This window comes from Rhinatrema bivittatum, chromosome 13, assembly GCF_901001135.1.
Source record: "Rhinatrema bivittatum chromosome 13, aRhiBiv1.1, whole genome shotgun sequence".
Lineage (NCBI taxonomy): Eukaryota > Metazoa > Chordata > Amphibia > Gymnophiona > Rhinatrematidae > Rhinatrema > Rhinatrema bivittatum.
In genome coordinates, this window is record NC_042627.1 from 63918179 (window position 1) to 63944354 (window position 26176).

Here is a 26176-nt window from a genome sequence, read left to right on the forward strand (position 1 = left end):
AGAAATCGTGTTTTAGGCCTAACACAACAGAGTGAGGGGTCAGAGTCAACTGGGGGGTGTGCAGGCTGAAGAACCAGAGAGGTTTGGATGATCTCAAGATAGCATGGGCAAACTGGTGGACCAACTGGGAAAATTGGCAATGCCCTTCACGTGAGCATCTTTCACAATCCGCCTCCTTGCCCGCCTTACGGCTGATAAAGTCCTAAGGAAGATACGTGAAGTACGCTTGTTTTAGTAAGCGTTTAAAATTAGGAGCACAGATACGCATGCTAGGCGTATTTTAAATCATATGTATGTAAATGCACGTATGATTTAAAAACTCCAGCGTATGTTTGCTTGCACACCCATTCTCGAGTGTATGGGTATCAGCACGCTCATTTTAAAGCTACCATCCCTGGGTACAATAATCAATGCTTTATATGCATGTAAATGGAGAAGTTACTTAGTGTAGACGGATGGACTCAGGACCAATGGGTTTATGCTCCCCTGCCAGCAGATGGAGACAGAGTCAGGTTTCAAAGCTAACATCACCCTAGGTACATCCCTGCGGTGACCTCAGTCCTTCAGTATTCTTTTCAAAAGCCATATTATTGAAAAAACTTGATTTAAAATCTGACTAAAAACAGATAATCATAACTGTACTCAACCAATCATAAACCCCAGTAAGATTACAGATGCCCTGATCTAGGAACTGGATGATGGTTTACCCGTAATCTCTTGGACTCTATATCCACTCCAAGGGCGAATCCTTGGCACCGTTCTTGGGCCGCCGTGGGCAGGATGCTGAGTCCATCTGTCTACACTAAGGAAAATGAAATTATCAGGTAAGTAATTTCTCCATTTCCTAGCCTGTAGCCAGATGGACTCAGGACCAATGGGATGTACAAAACTTACTCCCGATCGGCGCGGGAGGCTGCCTGAGGTCCGGTTAACACCGCTCTTACAAAGGCTGCATCCTCCCAGGCCTGAATGTCCAGGTGATAGAACCTGGAGGTGTGCAAGGAAGACCACAGCACGCTCGGCAGATGTTGACAGGAGACAGCAGTCTAACGTCCGCCCATGAGACCACCTGAGGCCTAGTGGAATAAGCTTTAACCTGAAGGGTTAATGGCTTTCCTGCCTCTACATAGGCTCTTGTGAACACCTCCTTAAGCCAGCAAGCTATGGTAGCCCATGAAGCTGGTTCACCCTGCTTCCTTCCACCATGAAGGACAAACAGGCAGTCCGACTTTCGGACCAGTTCTGAAACTTCCATATACCACACTAAAAGCCTACTGACATTCAAATGGTGGAGAAGGCGGTATTCCTTCGCATCCCTGTGCTTATCTAGGGAAGGCAATGAAATGGACCGATTCAAATGAAACTCAGACACTACTTTGGGCAAGAAGGATGGAACGGTACAAAGCTGTAAAGCTCCTGGAGTCATCCGGAGGATCAGTTCCTGACACGACAAGGCCTGTAGTTCAGAGATGCGACGTGCCGAGCATATAACCTCCAGGAACACCATTTTCAGGGTTAATAAATGAAAGGAAAGACTGCGCAGTGGCAAAAGGAGGGCCCTGCCAAAAATTTTAATACTAGATTAAGATTCCACAAGGGAACCGGCCCCCATAGGGGTGGCCGGAGGAACTTCACCTCTTTCAAAAACCGGGCCATGTCTGGATGAGCCAACAGGCGGGTTCCGTTCACCTCACCCCTAAAACAGGAGAGAGCTGCTACCTGGAACTTCAAGGAGTTAAGGACCAAACCTTTATTCAAGCTGTCCTGCAAAAAAAGTTCAGGATGGGGCAAAAGGAACCTTCCTTCTTGGGCATGATGAAACAGTTGGAATAATGCCCCAGATATTTTTGGGGTGCAGGTACTGGGATTATAGCCCTCATCCTTAGGAGCCTTAACAGCGTAGTCTCCACTGCCTGCTTCTTGAGCTGGGAGTGGCAAGAGATATCATGAATATGTCCCGAGGAGTGCTGCGAAATTCCAGCACATATCCTTCTCGTATGACCACCAGAACCCTATTGTCCGAAGTAAACTTGACCCACCGTTGGCAGAAGAGGGTCAGTCAACTCCCTATCTCCTCGTTCCGAAGGTGGGTTGGCAAAACTTCATTGGGGGGTTTGGGACGAACCTGAAAGCGAGCCTGATCCTCTCTTGAGCTGCCGACATTGAAAGGACCGAGACCTCCCAAAGGACTGAGACCTCTGTAACATCGAGTTTCTGTAGGGGTGAAAACATTGGGAACCCCTGGATCAACCCCCTCATGGGCGAGGGGCACTTTAACTGCTTTCTCTTAGCTTCTGGTAACCGGGGAACTGGAGATTCACCCCATTTACTGGCCAGCTTTTCCAATTCACTTCTGAAAAGGAGTAATCCTTTAAAGGGCATCTTTGTGAGATTTGCCTTAGAGATTGCGTTTGCTGACCAATTCCACAGCCATAGCTGTCTTCTGGCCACCATCAGAGGCCACTCCTCTGGCTGAGGTTTGGACTAAGTCCGAGCCCACGTCAGCTAAAAAGGCTGCGGCGGGCTCCATAAACGCTCTGGAATTCACCCCCAAGGTCATCCACCTCCCGAGAGAGGAGCTGGCATGAACGAGCTACCAGGGCACACAAGAAACAGCAATCTGTAAGGTCCTTGCTATTGTGTCAAAGGCCTGTTTAAGGATGGACTCCATTCGTCTATCGTGCGCATCCTTTAAGGCCGCTCCTCCCTCCACTAGGATTGTTTTTCGCTTAGAGAAACGCAAACGCTCTCACTGGCGGATCCAGTGGGTATAGAGCTTCCAACGCTCACCCCCCTTTAAAACTTGCTTCTGGGGCATCTCATTCCAGGTCCATCAACTCCTGGATGGCTTCCAGTACTGGAAAGTAGCAAGAGGCTTTCCGTAGGGAAATCAGAATGGGATTCTTCTTTGGTTCTATCAGAGTCCGCCCCAGGAACTCCCAGCATCTTCAGGGTCTGGGAAACCAGGGCCAGCAATTCGTCTCTATGGAAAAACTGTTACATGGTCCCATATGGTTCTAAAGCCAGGGGAGATTTCCCCATCTTCCAAGGAATCTGGATCCTCTTCTTCGTCCGTGCCGTCCAGGTCCCTACCAGGAATACCCTTGGTGAGTCGAGGCATGCCTCGAGGTCTGCCGATAGGACTGGGAGAGGGAGGGTTTACCGGCTGAGGTTCCTTCTGGACAGGGGGCAAGTGAGGTCGCAGACTGCGCCTGTATGAAACGCGCGCAAGATGGCGCCGCCACGGCCTACCACGCGGTGTGCCGACCAAGCCTAAAGCGGAGCCTAGCCCACCGGGGGGGGGGGGGGGGGTGGGGGGACGCTCAACCCGCTCGGAAGCCCACTTCCCCTTACCCCAACGGGATCGGGAACGACGTCGGTACTGCGCGCCGAGCAAGGAGACCGGAGGAAGTCTTACCAAAACCCTTCCAAATGTCTCTGAATTGGGAGGAAATCCGCTTCTCTTTTTTTTTTTCTTTTTACTTACCTGGGCTCAGCGCTTACCGGCTGAGTAGAGAGACGGTCTCCGTCCGTCACCGTCTCCTTTACCCAGCTGGGTAAAAGTACGTGCACTGTTGATATGTTCAGAGCGGTCAGACTTTTACTGAGATTGGGACGGGAAAACTCCACATGTACTTTCTGGTGCGTAGTTTGCACCCGCAACCCATGGAAAATACTTTTCTACTTGCACTTATGTGCTGGGGGGGCCCCCCCCCCGGTTATCCCAGACCCTCTTCCCTCCCCCTTTCGGGACTGGAAGGTCTGCAGGAGCATGAATTCTGCCCTAGCCATGACTCTTATCCGGTATAAAGTGGTTCATTCTGACAAAATCTCACCTGGTTTTGGGTTGGGTTTTTTTATTTACAGAAAACAATGCATCTACTAATTGAAACAAAAAAGTTTCCCTTTGGAGTCCCTGAAACTCCAAATCCCAGGAGATTCACTGTCACCCTGCCTCCTCCCAGATGCAGACCCGGCTTCCCTCCGCTGGCCATCTCCCCAGAGGCTGCACTAATGACACATTTCTCTCCTTGGATTCATTTTGCAACACTCAATGCAGCTTGTGTGTTGGGCTCTTGCCAGTACTGTAAAGGCATCGGGTTTACATCTGAGGATGGGAGTGGGGAGAGAACTACAGTCAGCCGTGCTGAATGGGAGAACAAATAAAAGGTGAGAGGCTGCAGGCAGATGGGCTTAAAGCCGCTCGGTTTCTATAGCCCGAGTGACGAGTAATTTCATGAACTCCCCCATAAAGCCACCATGGCTCCCAGACTCGTCACATGATCAGGCCCTCCAGCTGCAACCACACGAGATCTTGTGCGAGATCAAGCACTGGAACCATCTTTCAGGCCACAGCCTGGAGAAGACCTGCTGGCCTACCGGAGGTTGCAGCTTCATGGCACCCGGCACTCGGATGCAAGGACAGTTTTAACACCAGTGACCTTCCCTTCTGTATCCTGCACTCAAACACTAACCGCTCCCGGGTCCAGATAAACTCTGGCACTATCCTTCTCTTGGTAACTATATAAAAAGTATAATTTATTCATTAGAAGAGATTGGCGATGAGATGCAGTCTTGGTAGCGGATATTGGGGATCTCAGTGAGGATCCTGTACGGTCATCTGTCCAAGGAGGAAGAGGAGAAGCTGCCCCCAGAGAAGGATCTCTCCGGCTGGCAGCTGGGGTTTATTATTGCAGTGTAGGCAGTGGCCACTCTAGCTCGGGCAGTTGCTTAGGTTAGTACAGTGCTTGGATGTAAGATATGACGGTGGGCTGGGTGTTAGACCAGGCATGGGAGGGGAGATCCAGACTGTCTAAGGAATGGTATCCTAAAGCAGTCATGCGTCCATGGCCGGCAAATGTGAAATACCCTTGGCGCTGTAGACAGGGATAACTGAGCAGACTGGATTGGCCAGTCAGTCCTTTTTAGCCTCATCTCTTGTGCTACCATGAGAACTTTGGGATTAACGTGAAAGAATTACTACTTCCAAATCTGCACCCTGATACTGACCATTCCCAGCGTAACCCCCTAACAACGGAGGAGTCTGCACCCCACCCTCTCCCCATTACCGCCGCAGGACTTACTCTCGTGCTCCTCGTGCACTGTGGTGTTGACGTGATGCACACACTGCTGGATATCATTCCAGGTGACAAACTCGTTCCCTTCCTCGCGTGCCCGGGCTTTCAGCTTCAGCAGATCTTCTATGTACCTGACACCCATAGGAAAAAAAAAGACAACAGGAGTCAAATCTCAGAGGACGATTCTCTGTATCCACTCAGCAACAGCAGGGCAGAGACAGACAGAGCAGGAGACAATGCAGAGAAAAGGATGAGACAGCATTAAAATGAAAGGGATGCGTCAAGAAAACCACAAATCCCCGAGAATCAGAAGGTGTGTGGACAGGCAGATCTCCCCGTCTCTCTCTGCTCCTTTACAACCCACCTCTGAGAGTTCTCGTCCTCGACGTTGGTGAGTCCGGTGACGGGGCTGCTCAGCTGCTTCCAGACGGTGTTCACATCCCCGGCATCCAGAGCCCTGTTAATCAGAGCCACGGAGGAGAGCATCTCCACGGCCACCGAAAGCTCGGCGTGCGTGAGGTTCCCCTGAGCGCAAAGAAACCGTCAAATCGTCAACAAGAGGGGACGTGTGAAATCTGGCACGTCGCGACAGAAACCACACAGAGGAAGAATGACCTGGGACGCCCCAGTAAAAAAAAAAACAGAGGCTCAGAGCAAGGAGATATTTAGACAAATACTGTCCACGGAACAAGGAGGGAAACCATGAAATACCAGGGATAGCGAGAGAAGAGTTCATGGGAAGTCACCTGGAGCGCAAAGGGGCTTTTCCTGACTTAATGCCTTCTATCATGCAATGCTTTTGTTTGTTATTTTCCAGGGTTACTTTTCATGTATAACTTTGGGATAAAATGCAACTTCTCTTGTGACCTTGTTACCACTTAGTGTGTAGTTCTGTCTTGGAGGAGTTATCACACCAAAGCCTCAAGCCCGTCTGGCACTGGACACAAAACCACTTGGATCAGCGAGTATTTAGCAGTGGTGAATGGGGTTTCATTTACTAACAATTAACGATATTCCTACTGCTTGCAAACCCCCCAATAAAGGCAGCGCTGATTCGGTGGCATTATCCAAGCAGCAATCTGAGGGGCAACCCACTGTGATAATTCTTAGTAGGTGTCATGGTTAAAGGAGTCGTAGTTTTGTGATACGTAACAAGGTGCATCACTACCAGAATGCACAATCCCTCAATAAAACAAAAAGAAAATGGGCGATACAAGTAGTCTCAGGGGGTCACAAGGTGGCCAGAGACAGGCAGGATCTCAGGGTGCCGGCGGAGCAGGAGGGTCCTGGCATCACGCAGCTGCACCAGGAAGTCGACAGGAAAGAAAGGGCTTAAAGAAACCTGGGGTAAAAACACTGCCTTCTGCTCTGGCACAACCGCGAGCGCAACAAGAGGGTCAGCGCCAAAAGAAGCCGTCACCCTGGGTGAACAGGCAGAGGGCGCACGGGAGGGGCAGCGGCAAGCAGGAGGCGGGCACTGGGGGAAAGCACGGGGCATCAGTCACGCCAAGGGGGCTGAAGCGGGCACGCAATCAGCACCGACCGGGCGAAGGCCTGCGCACTTCCCAGCTGGCGCTTCCGTCAACCCCCCCCTTTGCGCCCAATTCCCGCCTGTCCCGGATCCGTGCAGGCCACCTGGCAACGTTGCCAGCGGCGCACCGCTCACCTCGGGGCTCTGCTGCTGCAGGGTCGCCAGCTCCCTCTGATAAAGGCCCGCGGCGAACGGATACACCTGCGGAAGCTGGGCCTCCGGATTCATCAGCTCTGTCACCGTCTCCTCAGCGACGCCCTTCCGGATGGCGGCATTAATCCTGACCACTGCAGCCAGCCCTGGGGGGGGATGAGGACATGGGAAAAGTGAGAACACCAGCAGCAGAGGCCTCTCCTCCTGGCCAAAGGGGGTGTGTGACTGTGCCTCACTGCTACGTAACTTCTCCGGGCCCTTAAAATCCATTCCAAGAATTGATGGCCATCGTGACAGCACCACTTATATCTTTGCAACTGTCCTAAGAGCAGACCTAGGTCCATCGAGCCTGGAATCCTGTCTCCCATAGTGGCTCATCCAGATCACAAGTGCCTGAAAGATCCCCCCCCAAAAAAGTAGATCTAATTCCTGTTACTAATTCCCAGAGACTGCAATAGCTTTCTTTAGTCTACCAGGCTAATAATGTGTTATGACACTGGTTGACGGAGCAGTCAAACACACGCCAAGTACATACAAGCAGCGTGTTCCCGGTTTTCGAGGGCTATGGGTTCAATCTAGCACACGTCAGTGGCGGGCCTGATCAGGTTCAGCAGATAATGCTGTAACCTGGGGAGATCAAGCTGGGAGACATTAATCTACTGTTCATTTTATTCCCTCAGCGTCTCGGCGTGTCAAGCCCCAGAGTAGGTTTAAACCGTTTCCCAGTGAAGGGTTTCTTTGTTTCGGTGACAGCCCAGTGCTGACTCATCCCTGGCCTTCTCCCCACCCAAGCCCCAGAGCAGACGGCTCAGGGAGACACCGAACGGCTGCTTACTGCGCTGGTACTGCTGTGCCGCATGGTTCGCTGCGTTCACGCCGGCCTGCAACTCCTCCTTCTGCAGGGGCCCTGCCAGGCCGTTCTGAGAGGGGGGGGGGGAGAGAAAGGGCACGATGTTACCCTGAGACATCACATCTCTCAGCGTTTCACCAGGCACAAAGAGGCTTCTGTATTCTGCATCTATAATTACAACCCACCACGCAGTCACAGCACTCCCATGTCCAACGTGTCTGTGTGCAAGCACAGATCCACCTACACCCAAGCACACACATCGTGCACTAAAGATAACTTTGGCTAGAGATCGGTCTCGTGCAAGAGTGGGTGGGCTGAAATGCAGAGCTTCAGAGGTACCTGGGTTAATTAAGCTTCCTAGTGAAAGAGAAGCGTGATTAATTACGATGCAGGAAAAGTAGAAAAGGTTCAAACTGTGAAAGCTGCTTCTGTTTTGTTCACCATTAACATAGGCAGAGCAGATACGTAAAAGCTGAAGCGACGTGGTGGGAGGGAGGCGGCATTAGGAAAAGCCACCTTTGCAAGATGCTCAAGTTCCCATGGAAATGTTTTTTTAATCACCATTTGACCTCCGTGCACTGCCCTGGAAAATTCTCTCCCTGCGCCCCCCCCCACCCGGGCAAATGTGTCCTGAATCATATCCTGAAACCACTCCAGCGATGCAAAACAAGGTTCTGGAACACAGATGTTCATTCTGCCCTCCCCCCCATCCCCCACAGATGGGTCGGACTACCCAGGAGCTCACCAGGAGCATGGCTTCAGCTCGAGGGCTCCCAACCAGGAGACTTCTCCAGCCCTGATGGGATTACCGCACGTGACAGACAGAGGGGGGGCCACTGCTCCTGAAGGACAGGAAGAACAGAGCCGGCTGCTGTGGAAGGAGGGAGCCACGGGCCTTCAAATACTTCCAGGCTCATGGAAGAGACTTAAGAAGCACGTAAGGGGGGGGGGGGGGGACGACGCTGCTTTACTGCAAACAAGAGCGCCAAGCTCAAGCTGTGGAAGGAGGGAGACTGAGCAGGTGGATTCTCTCTCGAACAGGCCGAGTCCCTGACGCTCGCTGCCGAGGACACGTAAAACTTACCGTGGCTCCCAGGACTTCTCAGGAGGCCCGGTCACTAGCAACACACGGTAACGCAGCAGCACAATTTAGTGAGTCACCCCCTGCTGTGTATCCCTCAGTTCAAGGTTAGGGGACGTTTCCCCATCCCCCATAGCAATGTTCCCCAGTCAGGTTTTCGGGCTATCCATCATGAATGTGCAGGAGATAAGAGTATGCAAATCCACCTCATGCATATTCGTTGTGACAAGCCTGAAATCCCGACTGGCTAGCTGTGCCTGCAGGATAAGGTTGGGAAGTTCTTACAACCTGTCGCCTCACCACATGAAGGCGCAAACACACAAACGCACTGCAAACACAGAGCTCAGGCCCCTCTTCCCCCCCCCATGGCTGCATTTAGTTGACTTTATTTGGGCTTAGGAGGGGTAAAATTCACTTCTCTCCCTTCAGCAGCCACATTTCTGATGTGAAAACTGACGCGGGAGCTTATTTTCTTTTTTTTTTTTTTAGCAGCCTCCGGGGCAGCCCGCGATGGGAGCGCCGAGAGCATGAAATCCCTCCAAGGCCGCGTCAAGCCAGCCTGCCTCGTCGCACGTAACAGGACAAATCCTAGGGAGCGTCCATTGGTGGCAGCTCGCGGGCGCGTGCACGAGCTCCACCAGTTATCAGGCTCTGCAGATTATCCCAGCTGAACGACACCCCCCCCGCCCACCTCTGTGTGCACGGGATATTAAGGGAACCTTATGCACTTTAATATTTGAAAATCCCAAAAAGGTGTGCGCGCCATCCCAGGAAAGCCTGCATCAGGGACACACGGGCGATTTTCCTGCAGCTAAAGCACTGGCTTGCCCCGGGAAGGCCTGTGAAAAGCGCCACCCCCCGAGCCGGCACCAAACGCTGGTGCAGGACACAGCCGCCCAGAAGTCTCTTCCCTACCTCTGTTTTCCGTTGTCTGTCAGCCAGGAGCTGCTTCAGGTACCAGTCACTGTTTTCCCGATATAATCCCTGCAGCCCCAGCGACTTCAAAGCCTCAAACAATACAAGCGGATCGCCCTGTCCTAGAGCCAGATTCGCCTTCTCTATGGCCGCTTGCACTGGGGGGGGGAAAAAAAAAAGAGAAAATATCAGACCTGAAGGTTTAAAAATCCCCACAAACCTTGCTTTTTCTCCAGTTCAGTCTGCTCCCTCTCTGCTGCTGCCGAGTATTATTGTGAGCCCCGTGTCCATTCCCCCCCCCCTCTTTCTTTTTTTAATTTATTTATTTATAAAGCTTCCTCTTGCTCCTTTGGGACTGACCTGAACGGGACGCTCATTTGTCTCCGTAACCCAGCCTTCTCGGAGCAGGGTCTGGGGTAGAAACGAAATGCCAGACTTTCGAGAGGCCCAACGCTCATCACTGACCCAGCATCACCTGGCAGTTCAGGCCCATGAATGGTCCAAGCAGCTTCCCCCGCTCCCCCCACCGTTTTCAGAGAGAGCCGGCGCAGGCTGGAAGGGACCACGGGCGAAGGCTTGGAATGTGCTTGGAAACACCGCGAGCCAGGCACAGGCGCCTCCGAGAGGAGCAGGGAGACTGGTTCCAGCTGCCACGCCCGAGCGTGCCGGAACGGCGCAGAGCAACACCAGAGCGAGGCACCAGGCGTCACCAACAACCCGCGCCCGTGGCTCCTACAGAGCAAGAAGGCAAAACGCCCCCTCCCCCAACCAAAATCGGTTTTATAGAGCTGCACGGCCACCCAGCATCCCACCCAGAGCACTGGAATACACATTACAGCTGGAGAGGGGCCACGATTACTACTCTCAGCAGGAGGGGGCGGTACGGTTGCTGATGCCCAACAGTTGATAATTCAGGAAGTTTTTCGCTTTATTCTTGTGCTTCAGCGTCCTACGTTATGATGGGGCTGCATTTTCAAAAGGCTTCAAACATTAAATGTCTAAGTCTGCAGTCACTGGCATGTGTCAGACGGCTAAAACAACATTCAGTCCTCTCCAGATGTTAACACGCCTGTCCAAGAAGGTGGGGCAGAGGCGTAGTTTGCCTTCAGACATCCAGCTGTGATTGGCAAACTACTGGACTCCAAAATGCAACAAACTCAAGCTAATGAGCAAGCTACATCTTTGCACTTCATTCCTTACCTCTCCAAACTCAAGAGCACATTCAAGACCCTTACAATCTAAAGTTTTGTTCCTGAAGGTGAAGCATCTTGCCAAAGTCACAAGGAACAGTGGTGGGATTTGAATCCTGAGTTTCCTGCTTCACACTAAGCCACAACTCCATGTCATTTAAAATTAGAACCCGAAGCTGAGAACAAACTGCTCTACTAAAATATTTGTGAGCGTCATCCTTCATGTGGTAGCAGAACGTCCCCACTGACATCAACCCTACAAAAGGGCTTCGGATATTTCAGAACACAAAATGCTTTTTAAAAATTCCAAAACATCTCCAAATAGTACTTAGCAGACATTGCTCCCCAAAACATTAAAAAAGATATTGAAAGGTATTTTAAAAACTTTTCTCTAAATCTTTAATGCGAACAGTCTATTCACTAACAGCAATCTTCAATGCCTGCTTCCCTTTCTTTCCCCAATATTGCTGCGTGCAGGATGCAGTCAGGTCCCAACAAGGTTTCAGAAGAATATCAATTTCCTGACCCGGCTGTTTCCTCCTCCTATTTTGTACCTCCAGGCTCAATAGGAAGCAGATCTGGGATTCTGCTTCCATGAGCCTTCGTGCACAGAGGGACTTTTTTACCCCCTCTGTTACAGCTCCCTCCGACACACCTAGTCTGGTCACTGCAGTGCTGGTCTTGGGCTGCGGGGGCCAGGCACCAGCTCTCCCCTCTAGAACCCTGCAATCATGTTCCCTGAATCCGGCCACTAGGTGTCCCTCTTGAGCAATGACTGTGAATCCCTCCCTCCCTTCCCGGGGCTGCGAACGCTGCCCCTGCCAGCCCAGCCCAGCCACGACCCGCGAATAGACAGCACGATTCAGGGACTGGACTGGGGACCTTTCACTGGCAGTGGGCAGCATTGCCATGGAACCACCTGACCTCCTCTTCATCTTTCCTTTCTTCCTAACATGATTTGAAACAGGACCACACATCCCCGCCCCTCGCCATAGATATTTATCGCTGCAACATGCCCGTGTTGAGGAAAGAAAAGGAATCAACTACCGAAGGTGAGCCTAGGCCTGTTGTGGTTTATAAGGAGACCAACTTTAAAAAAATACACACAAGGCAGTGAATGCACGCTTCAACAGGTGCACAGAGGGTTATGTTGGTAATTTATACACTGTGAGATGGGAGCCCCGAACGTACGCACGTAAATTTGTAATACAGGAACAAGCAAACTTTCTCTACCCAGCTCATGAAAACAAGTGTGTGCATTTCACAGCCCAGCATTCAGTACGGAGGTGGGTATTTTATAGCGTATAGAAGGTACTCCATTTCTGAAAATACTTACTTCCACACGCACGTAGAGTCACCAGTTCATTGATACCTCCACCCGTTCGCCCGGACCTCCCACCCAAAAACTGCAGACGGAAGACAAGTTTGATTCTAAGTGCACACCTCAACGAGCAACTCGACTAAACTCAACACGTGAGAGAGCAATATCCATCGCCAGCCCCAAACTATGGAATTCAATACCAAGTGGAATAAGAAATCAACCAAGCATTAAAACATTAAAAAAAAAAAAAAAAGAGTTAAAAACCTGGCTGTTCACAGGAGCTTCCTCAAACTCAATTAAGAACTAGTAGAATTAATTAACCTTCCATACATGTTGTGTCTCTGTGATGATGTTGTAACATGTTGCATAACCGTTATGATGGTATACAAAGCACCTTAAATAAATAAGTGTAAAATGTTTGGACGAGTTTGGGCATGCATACTGCTTCCAAAATAAGAACTTGCACGTCTACTTCTGAACCCCATTCCGGAACGCACAAACCGCCCATTTCCCTCGTTCACATTTACGCGCCCGCCCTCAAGGTTTCTAAAATAGCATCAATGCGCATGCATTCTTACTTATGTGTGGAAATGCCCCACACATCCCCCAAAACAGAAATGTATATCACTTTTTTTTTCCCCACCACCTTTCTAAATTCTTTGGACAACACATGAAATAACCTTTGCAGAGGTTTAGGATTCTCGATGCTCCCTTGTACTGAGCGTGTGCACCGGTCAGGACCTTTCCAAGCAAACATCACCAGGCCTGCAAAAGAAAAGCTCGTGGCCCTTGGTGCACTGGCCCTCGACTGGCAGGCTTCTTGCCCAGAACCCAGTGCCAAGAAGATGAATCAGAAAAACAATAAAGGAAGACTGCGGCGCGAATAAATATCCTCTCCCCGAAGAACAGCAACAGACATCAACAATACTTGAGAGTCACTTAAAAGCTTCCAGGCCTTTGTCAGGAAATCAGATCAGCCGGTGTACACTCACAAGGTCAGAAGGGAAGGAAGTGCTGGAAATCTTAGTCCAAAGTGAAAATTATCCCCATCCCACCACAACACAGTAGATGACAGCACAAAAAAAAACCCAACCAAACCCCATGCAGCCTGCCCTGCAAAGACATTTCCCATAGAGTTATACAGCTTGACCGGCTGAATGATCTCTCTCCTCATCCAGGACAGTCTTTGCTTGTCTAACTCATTTACTCTCGTGGGCATATAAGATCCCTCAGTTAGTTCACCACCCAGCAACGCTGTAATAATCTAAATAACTGCACCAAGAGTGGTGCAGTTACTGCCTATAACTCTGGCTTCCTAGGACCCCTGCACGGCCTGTTGGCCAGAGCGGACTGCGAGTGGCTGCGTTTCTGCTAAGGTTTCTGGTTTCTACTGTACTTGCAGTCTGCTGGATAGACCCAGGAGCTGGTTAATTTTATCCTCACATCCATCCCGGGACCTCCTCACATCAGCAACAAAATGTGATCATGACAGAGACCTCCATAAAAGAGCATCACCATCCCCTATACTTTCAGATTCAAACAACACATGAGGCTATTAATTCAATTTAGAAAAAAAAACAAAAACAAAAACTTACGGTTCACTTTGTTAATGTTGCCTTGTATTTCAGCCTGTGTCAGTAGCTCTTCGTACACATCCCTTTCACTTCCAGAGTTCTCAGCCGCAGTCTGAAGGTTAAAACAAGAAAGTAACTTCTAGCTAGGGGGTCTAGAATTAGAACGGCACACGATGTACAGCAATTCCCAGCTCTCTCCATGGTGTTCTGGATTAGAACCAACAGAGGGCCAAGACTGAGTACAACATACTCCCAGCTCTCTCCATGGTGTTCTGGATTGGAACCAACAGAGGGCTAGGTTGAGTACAGCACACTCCCAGCTCTCTCCATGGTGTTCTGGATTGGAACCAACAGAGGGCTAGGTTGAGTACAGCACACTCCCAGCTCTCTCCATGGTGTTCTGGATTGGAACCAACAGAGGGCTAGGTTGAGTACAGCACACTCCCAGCTCTCTCCATGGTGTTCTGGATTGGAACCAACAGAGGGCTAGGTTGAGTACAGCACACCCTCAGCTCGCTCCATGGTGTTCTGGATTGGAACCGGCAGAGGGCTAGGTTGAGTACAGCACACTCCCAGCTCTCTCCATGGTGTTCTGGATTGGAACCAACAGAGGGCTAGATTGAGTATAAGACACTCCCAGCTCTCTCCATAGTGTTCTGGATTGGAACCGGCAGAGGGCTAGGTTGAGTACAGCACACTCCCAGCTCTCTCTATAGTGTTCTGGATTGGAACCGGCAGAGGGCCAGACTGAGTACAGCACACTCCCAGCTCTATCCATGCTGCTCCAGAACACCATGCCAATTGCCAATGGTAATTTTTGATCAGGTTGTTCATTCTAAGGCCCTTTCAGGGGACTTTAGAAGAGAATATCCAAAGGAATTTTTGATTTGGATGCTGAGCATTCCCTTCCATACTCTAGAAAAGTGATTTTCAAACAGTTCTTGAGAGCACCACCTCTGCTGGTATGGCTAATCCAGGTCTTGTCATCTCGCTTTTTGCTTTACAAAAAACGTAGTCTCACAGCATTGCCCACTCTTATGTCTTATCACCAAGTTTTATAATAATCCACATAACCACCAAAACTAGCGAGGCTGTTGTCCTAACACCCAGACATCCAATGTTAGGGTTCTAACCATGGCCACTCAATGCAGCTTACCCCAGTCTTCTTGGAAGCCCGATTCAGCTGGACCACCGCTCTCTGCCCATTGGCTAGTATTCTCCCCTCTGCTCTCTACTGTTAGCTTTCCCAGTCGCTCTATTAACACTGACTGGCTACTGAGGTCATCAGAGAAGATCTCTTTCTTCTTTAATAATTTCTAGTTCTTGTCCTTCTAAGTAATATGGGGATAAAGGATTTGGGTGACTTAAATGCATGCTTTTATACTTTACAGTGTTCAAGCTCATTTTACGAACTCTTGACCATTATTCCAGTTTTTTCACATTCCCTTTATTTTTAACCCCTTCTAGCTAGTCTACTCTGTCACAGACTTTTCTATCATCTGCAAATCATCATATTTCTCCCTCAAGTTCCTCGGTGATGCTGCTATTGAAAAGACCCAGCCCCAGTACCAAACTCTGGGGGTACCCTACTGGTCAGCAGACTGAACTTTGTTTACCATTATTCTGTGTGTCCTGTGGCTCAATGTATAGTTTACGGGCCTAATCCCACACCATCCAGTTTACTTACCTGTCTTCTCTGTAAAACAGTGTCCAAAGCCTTACTGAAGTCCAGTCAGGTGACATCTACTGCACCTTCCCTGAATCAACCACTTTTGTTCCCTCATTAAAGAAATCAAGTTGTCTGAAAGGATCTTCCCCTTGTGAAACCATATCAGATGTCCTTGTATCAAGGAGCTGCACTCTCTTTCCCTTTTAGTGTTGTTTCTATAGTTTTGATCACTCCTAAATTAAGACTAACGAGCCTGTAGCTGCCCACCTCCTGTTTGTCCCCACTTTTGTATAATGGGGCACCTGCTCTCTCCAGTCCCTCAAAACCTTCCCATCTTCAAGGGCAGACTGAAAATAATAATTTCAGGGATGTCGTCAACCCATTGCTGAACTCTTTTTGTATCCCAGGGTGTACATTGGACACCATGGCTTTATCTACTCACAACTGTATAAGTAGTTCAAATACCTCCACCTTTTAATCTGGTGCATAATCAAAAGTGGGTCCCCTACTTTGACTTCTCACACTGGTCCACCAATGATGCCATCCCTAACCAGAAGGAACCATTCTCGCTTGGGGGGACCATACAAGTCTCTTTCCATGTGCAGTGGCTCTGAAATTTCTAAGATTTTCTCCATTAACAGAACCCAACTGAGACCTGGAGAACCACTATCTGGGGAAAATTCAGCATCTGTGTGTTTTCAAGACAAATCCCCTCCACCTCCCTGCCCCAGTACCCCCGCCCCCCCCCCCACCACCACACACATTAGCATATTAATAAAGCCAAGCTGGTCTTTTACCCTGTTTCGAGCATTCTTCATCTTGGCCTGCTTCGCTTGGTAGAGTGTGTCCTGATAGGTAGGTGCCAGAGATTCGTTAAGGTTCACCAACATGGCATTGGGGTTTTTGAGGGCCGAGAAAGTGCCAGCAGGAACTCCATGGTCTATGGCATCGTTTATGGCAATGACAGCGGCATGCACTGGAAAATCAATCGGAAGAGGTCTGTTAATCCCAGCAGTCACTCTTTTTATCCAGCTCATGAATCCTGAGCAGCTGAACGTGCTTTATTCATGGCATGGACCACTGCACCGGCACTATGGGAAAAGTGTTGCTTAGAAGTAAAACTGAACTACAATTAGCAGAAGACGAGACTATCGAGCTAGCTAGTAAGCGATCCTGAGGTCTATAAAAATGGAAGAATCATTCTGGTTAGCCAAACAGAAAGATGAAATGTAATGCTTTTAATAGACAAACGTCACTGAAGACCATTGAGGTAAATGGGGCCTAGATGAACAGATCTTAAAACAAAGGAAGACCTGTGCTCTGCTTTCTTGAGACACAGTACATCAGACTCTCGCTACTTGGCAGAATGTGTGCTGCTGCTGCACCGGGATTGAGTGCCATCTGAACTACTTAATGCTCCAAGCTCTAAGTGCCTGACTAAGGGATGGAGCCTCCGTGGTGTGCATTCTGCAGCAACTGAACTACATCCCCAAAAGACCATTTGAAGCCTCTCTTTCAGAAAATATTTGTGGACTTTCAGCCAAATCAAATATGAAGGAATCTTTCTCTTTGGCACATGCAGTACCACTCGGTAAGTAAACACAAAGCTACCCAGGTCTGTGTATACAGCATTACCACTTAGCACAATACGGCTTTTAAACAAATAAGATTAGTTTCTCCAAGAATGTACGACACACAACCCACGAAACACAGCATCTCCTAGTGACCCTTCTCGCGTCCTGGCTGCTCCCTGACCTTTCAACCTTGCACCTAGATAATCTATCCCCAGAGAGCTGCGGAGGGAAGGCCCTTGCTTTGCTTCTTTGGGAGAGTCAAGCTGTTGATTCCTGGCTTTAATCAAGTTTTGATTTACCAATAAAAAGTGGACAATTATATTCTGGAGTTAAAGCAAAAGAAAAAAAAGCCCTGCTAAGTGGACCTGCTGCTTTGAGACTAGGCCTGTTTTGATACAGATTGTACGATTTTGACTTTAAGGGCTGCATTTTCCAAAGTCTAAGCTTGGCACTTAGATGGCCAACGGCATTGGTTAATTCCTCATTTTCAAACAGCTTAGATTGTTAAGGCTCTCTGCAGAGAACTCTCTCAGTGGGGGGGTGGGGGAGGGCGTCAGAGGTGCGGTTTCACTTTAAACATCCACACGTCATTTAAAAAAAAAACCAAAAAAACACACACACTGGACTCTGAAGCAGATGTCATTTATGTTTACTCCTGGGTCCAGCATCTAGAAAGGAATACTTTTCTTCTGGAAGTGCTTCCATATTTTATCAACAACTGACACTCATGTTAGAGAGAGTGTCTGCCCCGAGCGACTGCATCACTTTTTAAAAGAAGTCTTCCACTTCCTCACGCGTTATAATAGTTCCCACAGAGCCCTGCTGTCACTGTTTGGTATCATATATCTTCTATATGAACTGATTTTTTTTCTCCTTTTCTTTTTGACCAGATTTCTGTATTCAGGTTCTAATTAGCACGGCAAATGGAGAAATTAAGGAAAACAAAATTATCAGTTAAGTAGTGTAGCCAGATGGACTCAGGACCAATGGGTTATGCTCCCCTGCCAGCAGATGGAGACGGAGTCAGGTTTCAAAGCAGACGTCACCTTAGATTCACCTCTACAGTGACCTCAGCCCTTCAGTATTCTCTTCAGCAGCAAAGTCCACACCAGGAACCGGCTACCAGATCCAGGCACACCTCGGAGGGATCTCGAAAATCACCTCCGGAATTCTCAACTGGGGGAGGGACCTTTAGGTATCACCTAAGGACAGTGGAGCTCGATCCTTCTCCAATTTAAAGGTAAATTTTCTTCAGACTAGTACTGCAATCCCGCAAAACACCAATGCTGGTGCGGGGATAGCACGTCCACATCTGCTAGGAGACGGAGAGAAACTGAATGGCTGAGGTCACTCAGGTGATGTCAGCTTTGAAACCTGACTCAGTCTCCACTGCTAGCCGGGGAGCACATAACCCACGCTAGGAAATGTTTAAATTTACTTCATCAAATCCTATTTAAATTTGCAATGATTCATTAACCAATTTCTGAGGATCTTCTATCCAACATTAACTGTTTGGGGGTGCATGCAACAAACGCAAGGTAACAATACATCAGCTTGTACGTACATGCGGCTTCATCCACAGAAAGCTCATTGGCTAGGATTCCTCCAATCTTGCTGAAGGCTGGCATCTGAATCCCATACTTTTCCAATTCACTCTTCATATTATTTATCTCTTCCTCTACAACACAAAGAGAACGTGGTGGTGATTCAGAATGAGGCCCAGTCAGACACTATTACCCCATGTCTGCAGGTGCCGGCAGAGCTTTAAGTTACACACTACTTTCACCAGCTGCCCGTATGAATGATTCTTACTCAAGCCAGAAGGTGCTAGAAGTCTGGGAGAGATCGCAACCATCCAGAAACCAACCAGACAAGTGACTAAAAGAAATGCAAGCATGCTCCTCTCAGGCTGGATTCCCCTCCACACACATCTATGTGAACACTTCCTTAAAAAAAGAAGGGGTCCGATATTCAAAACACGTTCACTGCTATTTAGCCAGATAAGCGGGACTTATGTGGTTAAGTGGCAGCCACTGAATATGCGTCACCACTTAGCTGTATAAATCTCTTATAGGGCTAAGAGTTATATGCACAAAATGTAGGCATGTACTGGGCGGATCGAGGGCGGAGCAAGACAACCATATAACTTATATAGCTAAATACAGATATTTGGATTTAGCCACATAAGTATACGTGTAAGTTTAGATGCCCCATAGAGCACGTCTAAACTTACACGCATACTTATGCGGCTAAATCCGAATATATATTCAGGGGCTTCGCACTGAATATCTATCCCCTCATTTTTAGCACCAAACCAAAAGGTGGCAGGGTGTTCCACAAAGTTAATTCTGCCACCGAGAAGGCCCTCTCATATGCATCTACCAGATGTAAGTCTCTACAGGAAGGTACATCCAGAAGAAATTTACTTACTAATTGCAGATGTCAAGATGGAACATAGATTTTAACCAATGTCCTAATCCAAGAGACCTACAAGTCTGAACTTAAGTTTGTGTATAATTGCCACCATCTTATATTTCACTCTCCAAGCTATTGGGAGAGAGTGCAGTTCCTTCAAGACAGGTATTATATGATCATTTTTCTTTATGCCTGTCAATCTGGCAGCCGAGTTTTGGACTATCTGGAGAACTTGTATAGTAGCCATTGGAAGGCCAATTAACAATGCATTACAATAATCCAAATTAGTTAACACAAGCACTTGGAGCTTTTTAAGAAAGCAACGAAAACATTGAGGCCGATATTCAAAGCACATTTAGCATTAGACAGCCAGATTAGATTATGTTCAGCGGCTGCTAGATAGCCAGATAAGTCACTTATCTGGCTTCCTAAATAGCCGGATAAATTGTGGGCAAGAGGTGGGTGGATCAGGGATGTGCTACTTATCTAGTTAACGTAACTGGAAAAGCAGCGATATGCACTCTATCTGGTTAAGTTAACCAGATAAGTTAGATGAGCCACAGAGCAGGTCTAACTTAAGCCAGGACAATGAACACGGGATTGTGGGTTGCCTGAACATCAGAGAACAGAGTGCATGGACGATCACACTTTAAGGATCCATGCAGGTCAAGATGCACAGCACCGCTAGTGAAATCCTAACCTCCTCGTGTTTACGGACAATAAGAGTGGGTCTTGGACCTCAAGGGCACTTTGGATCGGAGTTACTAAGGCTTCCTCTCCATCCTGTGTCTGTGGGAAAAAAGTTCAGTGATCAGGCCCTCTTGGCTGATAGCAGAATATTAGTAAGCAGTGCGCATAAAGGTTATGAAATGCCCAACCCGAAGGGTTCAAAAACAACGGGAATCTAATGTGAGCAACAGCTTACCTGTGAAGTCAACCTTCCCATAGAGATCTTGAATCTGTGGGGCAAGCCCCAGCTTAAACAGGTACAAGCTGGAAAGAAGAGACAAGTGATGGATGATTAAACATCTACCAGGAGGTATGAGCTGGTGACCCACTCCCCACCCCAGATCATTCCTCCATCAGTCTACCTAACTGAGAACGTTCCTCCAAGCCCCTTCCTCACCACCGCTAAGGCAGGGTTTGGACGGACGCACACACTGCTTCTCAAGACCAAAATCCTTCTATACAGTCTCCCCTTTTTCTAGCACCATCAAAAGAGATGTTTATAATCTTGGAGGATCACCCAGGTCCCTTCTTCAGATGTGATTCTACTTCTGTGGTCCATTTAAAAGCATCAAAACCCGCATTTAAAAATGCACTAGGGATTGTGGAATACTACGGCTACTACTAAACGTTCCTGTAGCGCTACACGACATACGCAGCGCTGTGCAAACGTACAGAAAGACAGTGCCTGCTCAATAGAGCTTACAGTCTAATAAGACAAACATACAGGACAAGAGACTTGGTTAAAAGAAAAGAAAAGTTAGTTAACCAGACTAAAAGCAGACACCCAGGCATAAGATTTAAAAGCGGTTTCAAAAAGGTGGGTCTTTAGATGGGATTTAAACATGGCAGGAGAGGGAGCATGAGGCACCAGTTCAGGAAGACTGTTCCAGGCACACGGCACAGCCAGGTGGAAAGCACGGGGTCTGGAATCGGCCCCCATACACCTACCTGCTGACTTCCCTGAGGCAGAAATAAAGGTAGGGGCTTCATAAAACTCTATAGGTTTAGATCATAGTGTATAAGAGCCTGTGGTCCAAGCCTGTAAATACAATGCAGCCCAAAATTGTGCATATTGTGTACGTTCTTAATTCTTTGTGATTGAAAACAGCCCTTCTGGGGAAGATGTGATTAAAAAGCAGGAAACCTGGTGCATTTTAAGAAAAGTGCGCATGTCTGCAATACACTCGTGGCCTATTGCCCCAGACAGATGGGAAGCAGGGTTCAGCCCACAAGCTGTCCCAAATTAACTAAGGGGTAGATTTTCAGACATAGGCCCGGGCATAGATTTGTTCGCACAACCCGGCGCAAAAAAATCTACGCCCGATTTTATAACATGCACTCGCAGCCGCGCGCACGTTATAAAATCCAGGGTCGGCGCACGCAAGGGGGTGCACAATTGTGCGCGCCGCCTCCCCCCAACTTCCCCTACCTAACCCGCCCCATCTAAAAAAAAACCCTGACCTTTATTGTCGAAGTTACGCCTGCCGGCTGCCAGCGTGCCATCCCTCGGCAAGGCCGCAACGGAGGAAGCCTCGGCCCCCGCCCCCGGAATGCCCCCCTCCCACAGCCCTGCCCCTGGAACACCTCTTTTTCGAAGCCCTGGGACATATGCGCGTCCCGGGGCTTGCTCGGCGCGTGCGCAAGGGCAGGTTTTCAGGTGTTATGCGCGTAACCCTTTGAAAATCTGCACCATAGTCTGTAATGCTTGAGACACCTCCACCTTTCGGTAACTCATATGGGTAGAAACACAACAGTGAAGAAACCCACAACAGTGCAACCAGCATGCAGTGTCTGCCCGGGACCTGTATCTAGTATATACCGTATTTTTCGCTCCATAAGACGCACTTTTTTTCCCCCAAAAGTGGGGGGAAAATGTCTGTGCGCCTTATGGAGCGAATATAAAAAAAAAAAATTAAAAATCTAACAAACACCCCCACCCTCCTGACCCCCCCTCCCCCAAGACCTGCCAAAAGTCCCTGGTGGTCCAGCGGGTGTCCAGGAGCGGTCCGGGAGCGATCTCCTGGACTTGGGCCGTCAGCTGCCAGTAATCAAAATGGCGCTGGCAGCCCTTTGCCCTTTCTATGTCATAGTAAGGGCAAAGGGTGGTCCAGCGGGTGTCCAGGAGCGATCTCCTGGACTTGGGCCGTCGGCTGCCAGTAATCAAAATGGCGCCGGCGGCCCTTTGCCCATACTATGATAGTAGGGTAAAGGGCCGCCAGTGCCATTTTGATTACTGGCAGCCGACGGCCCAAGTCCAGGAGATCGCTCCCGGATCGCTCCTGGACACCCGCTGGACCACCAGTGACTTTTGGCAGGTCTTGGGGGGGTCAGGAGGGTGGGGGGTTGTTAGTTAATTTAAAGGGTTGGGATGGGGGTTTTTTTTGGGGGGGTGTTTCCCCACAAAAATAGAAAGACAAAAGTTTTCTGATCTGGGGAATGGACCGAAATGGCTCTCCCCAGACCCGAAAACACAATGCGGAGAAAAAAAAATGTTATGCAGTCCCCTAATTTGCTCCATAAGACGCACAGACGCCCGGGGACAGAGCCGGTTTAGCACAATTTTTTTTTTTTTTTTAATTTTCTCCCTCTGAATCCTAGGTGCGTCTTATGGAGCGAAAAATACGGTAGTTTCCATGACTAATCAAATCACTACAGAATAAACCACAGCATGAGGTTTAGTCTGACCAGTCCTTGATTCTTTCACCCAGAGGCATCTTCCAGGCAAATCTATTGGTCAGAGGTCATCTGCAAGGACTTCTGTGAAACTGAGACATTAGAGATCCAGGGAAATTCTCACCTCCGACACTGAATTCAACCTAACAAATAGAACTGCAGCAAAAAAAAAAAAAAAAAATCCTTTATGGTGGAAAAGCAAACATGCAAATAATCCTGCGGGATTCCCTTCTGGTTTCCGGCTGGCCCAGTACTAGGTGGCAGGGCTTTGCCCTGTCCTGCAGAGGAACTGACTCACGTCTTCCCTTCCCCGGGTCAGGCAGCACTGGGGATGCTGCAGAGCCTCCAGGGCCGGGACAGAGAGCGCTACAGTCATGATGACAGAGTGATACCCGGTGGCCAGATACACAGCTCCTCGGACCAGGACTATAACTGGACTAAGATAAGTTGGGGGGGAATCTAAAATAGAGGAAAAATCCCCAGGCGCTTGCAGATACAGGCTCCTAGCTCTGACTGAGCTGAAAGAATCCACTCCATCAAAAAAAAAAAACCAAAAAACCCAAGCCCTTGATTTGCACTGATGCAGATCAAACAGATTCAGTTAAGATTATTTGCTTACTACTATGAATGGTGCAATGAAATCCCACAACAACATCTTCATATCCAGCATGTCTGATTTCTGAATGTTATGGAACCAGGGGTAACTACGTGCGTGATCACGTTACACCAACTTTTATTTGTGTAAACCCCCCCCCCGGATAATTTCAGAAGTCAATCCGCATGCATAGTTCACAGCAATTCATTGGAAAATTACTCCCTCGATGTGGCTACAAGTCCACGCATTGTGGTTCAACACACGGAGTCACTGTGCGGGGTCATCTTCAAAGCCACTTAGGCACATATAACCCAGATAAATACCTGCACCAGAAACAGGCCAGGGCCCAGTGCGTGTAAAAGCACGAGGCTAACCTGGTTACGCGAGGACCTTTACGCGCACTGAGCTGAGGTGCTCCGCGGGGGGGGGGGGGGCGCGGAATTGACTGGGGGCGTGAAGTCGTCACGTAACGCGCATGCTTTTTGATTTTAAAAAAAAAAAAAAAGTACAGGTGCAAATCACGCGCTCCGAAGAAGAGGTGCAACTCTTCCGTGAGCGAACGTGTGCTCAGCCCAACGATCCGAGTTATTTTCAAAGCCAACTTCCGCGCGCGTGCGCGTGCCACGTAACGTATATGCAAACTTTACTGCAACCCTCGTCAAGAGGAGGCATTCCCGGGAGTGTGCTCAGGCCGGGAGAGGAAGACAACGTGCTCTCGGATTGCGTGTTCAGCTTCAGGAAGTCCCCTAAAAGTAGGTACAAGTGTCCCCAAGTCCCTTTCACCCGTGGCGCCTTTCAGAGCAACTGCAGGCACTGACATTTCCTTTGAAAACTGGGAGCAAGGTCTGCAGGTAAAAAAGTAGCCTCAGACTCTGTCCTAAATTCACACAGTTTGAATACTGCTACCTCTAGGCTCAGCTAAGGGTTATGGGTGTACCACAAGCCCCTGCGTGCAGATGAGAATAAAATAGCAGCATTCCTGCCCTTCTACTGCCCCAAAGTCAGACGCTCTGGAGAGGGGACGTGCCACAGCTGGTGGCACATCTGGCTTTTCTGCTCTCTTGCTGGTCGATTTTAAATCCTCTGTGTGCCAAAGCTGGGAAGATACCCTCGTGACACGACCCAGTGCGCGTCGCGCGGATTTTTAAAACCACGCGAGTACGAGCTCATCTCCCGGTACGCGCATTTTTTTTTTAATTTACAAAAAAGGAGCGGGCGCGGGTGGGCCAGGACTGCACCATTAAGGCCGCGCTTAAGTATTTATGCGCACGAGCGCGCCGGGGGTCCCCTACCGCGTAACTTTACTTCTGCTACGGACAGCGTGCAAGTCGTGTAACAAAAAAAAAAAACGAGGCTAGTCAGCAGGGTCTTAAGGCTCGGGGCTAACAGGGTAAAAGCTGGGCAAGGTAGCTGGGGGTTTAGGAAGTCCTCTCCTATGCTGGGGTGAACTGGGAACAAACTGGGAACAGGCAATTGCGTTGGCGCATGCAGCTTCTAAAATTCCCCAACTTACGCGCTCGAATTGCCATTTGCGCTCAGATGCACCCGTCACCATAAAATCGTGCACACATGTACATACATAGAGCCGATTTTATAAGTCATGCGCAAGTTATACAATCGCCTCGTCCACGTGCGCCCACGCACGGGTCTTACAATTTACTTCCTGGTGAGCAGATGAAAGAAAATAAGAATGACTTCTGGTCGGTCCACTTCCCGACTGAGAAGCACTGGGGAAACTGATCCAAAACTGAAATATAATGTTGTGCGGTTATTTTCCCGTGGAACTCACACTGTAATTATCCACCGCTCACTAACTCTTACAGTAAAATGAGCAAAGCATAATAATAATAATTATTAAGTATCAGGCTGCAATAGAGAGATCCAGCTATAGTCAGCCAAATTTGTAGCAATCCAAGTCCAGACAACTTGTTTGCAAAACGTAGCTGCACTATAGGACACTGGATGCAAGCCAGCAGACGCCTAAACTGAAACCCAGCTTTAATGTCACACAGCTGCAGGGGTTTGCAAACAGACACACATTTATTATACATGTTAACGCTATGTCATTCTGTCAAGCTCTAAAAGCCACTGAAATACCCGGCCGGCACTGCCGGTTCTGGAGTTTTGTTCGCCGGCAAGCTTCAGAAGGGCTGTTAAATAGCTGGTGTGGCCTGCAAACCGGGCATCTGAATTTACAGCACCCTTTCCTTCATCCGCTCCAGGCTCACACAGCTCCTCTTCCTGCTGCCCATATGCTCTCGGCTCTGTTTTGTCTGACTGGAGGCCACCGGAAGAGGATCAAAGAGAGGGAGAGAGGGGCCCGCACTCCCTGGAGCAGGAAACGGCGCCGCGCGCGGGCGGGGAAAGAACGCCGCTCACAATTCCTGCGCACCAGAACACGTCAGCACGGTGCACACCGGGTGCAGGTTTCCAAAGCGGAAACTCTGGCCACGAGTAGATCGGAAGGGCTAACTTAAGTCGGCCAGTGCGAATCTTCCGTGCTAGCCAGCTAAGTTAGCCAACTATCTCCGGGCATGGGCACAGCCAGCTGGATTTAGGGAAACTCTCTTGCCTTAAAACTTAAGCAGCTAGCACGCGGCTGAAACTTCTCCTAAATCCAGGCCGGTTAGACTGAAGCTGAATCCACCTGTTTGACAAGGGGCCTCGACCCCTTTCAGGAACATGAAATGGTGAAACAGAACCGAAAGGCAGCAAAACCACCCCCTGAAGGAGGCTTAATAAAACTATGCAGCTATCTTTGCATGTGATGGGTTAGGAAGAAGGGTTTTCATTTCACGTGATCTTTTAGCAGGGTTTCCTAAATCTCA

At 49.0% G+C, this 26176-nt stretch overlaps 1 protein-coding gene across 1 annotated transcript in view; it reads right to left on the reverse strand.

Moving 5' to 3' along the window:
- The window catches only part of IQGAP1 (IQ motif containing GTPase activating protein 1), a 122909-nt gene that overhangs the window by 52792 nt on the left and 43941 nt on the right, over window positions 1-26176 (reverse strand). The window contains exons 6-14 of the mRNA XM_029574545.1: window positions 20277-20344; window positions 18501-18614; window positions 16160-16338; window positions 13715-13805; window positions 9609-9766; window positions 7598-7682; window positions 6745-6908; window positions 5443-5603; window positions 5085-5209 (exon numbers count right to left, since the gene is read on the reverse strand). Of these exons, the coding sequence (XP_029430405.1) occupies window positions 5085-5209; window positions 5443-5603; window positions 6745-6908; window positions 7598-7682; window positions 9609-9766; window positions 13715-13805; window positions 16160-16338; window positions 18501-18614; window positions 20277-20344 (1145 nt within the window). The remainder of the gene's footprint in view (window positions 1-5084; window positions 5210-5442; window positions 5604-6744; window positions 6909-7597; window positions 7683-9608; window positions 9767-13714; window positions 13806-16159; window positions 16339-18500; window positions 18615-20276; window positions 20345-26176) is intronic.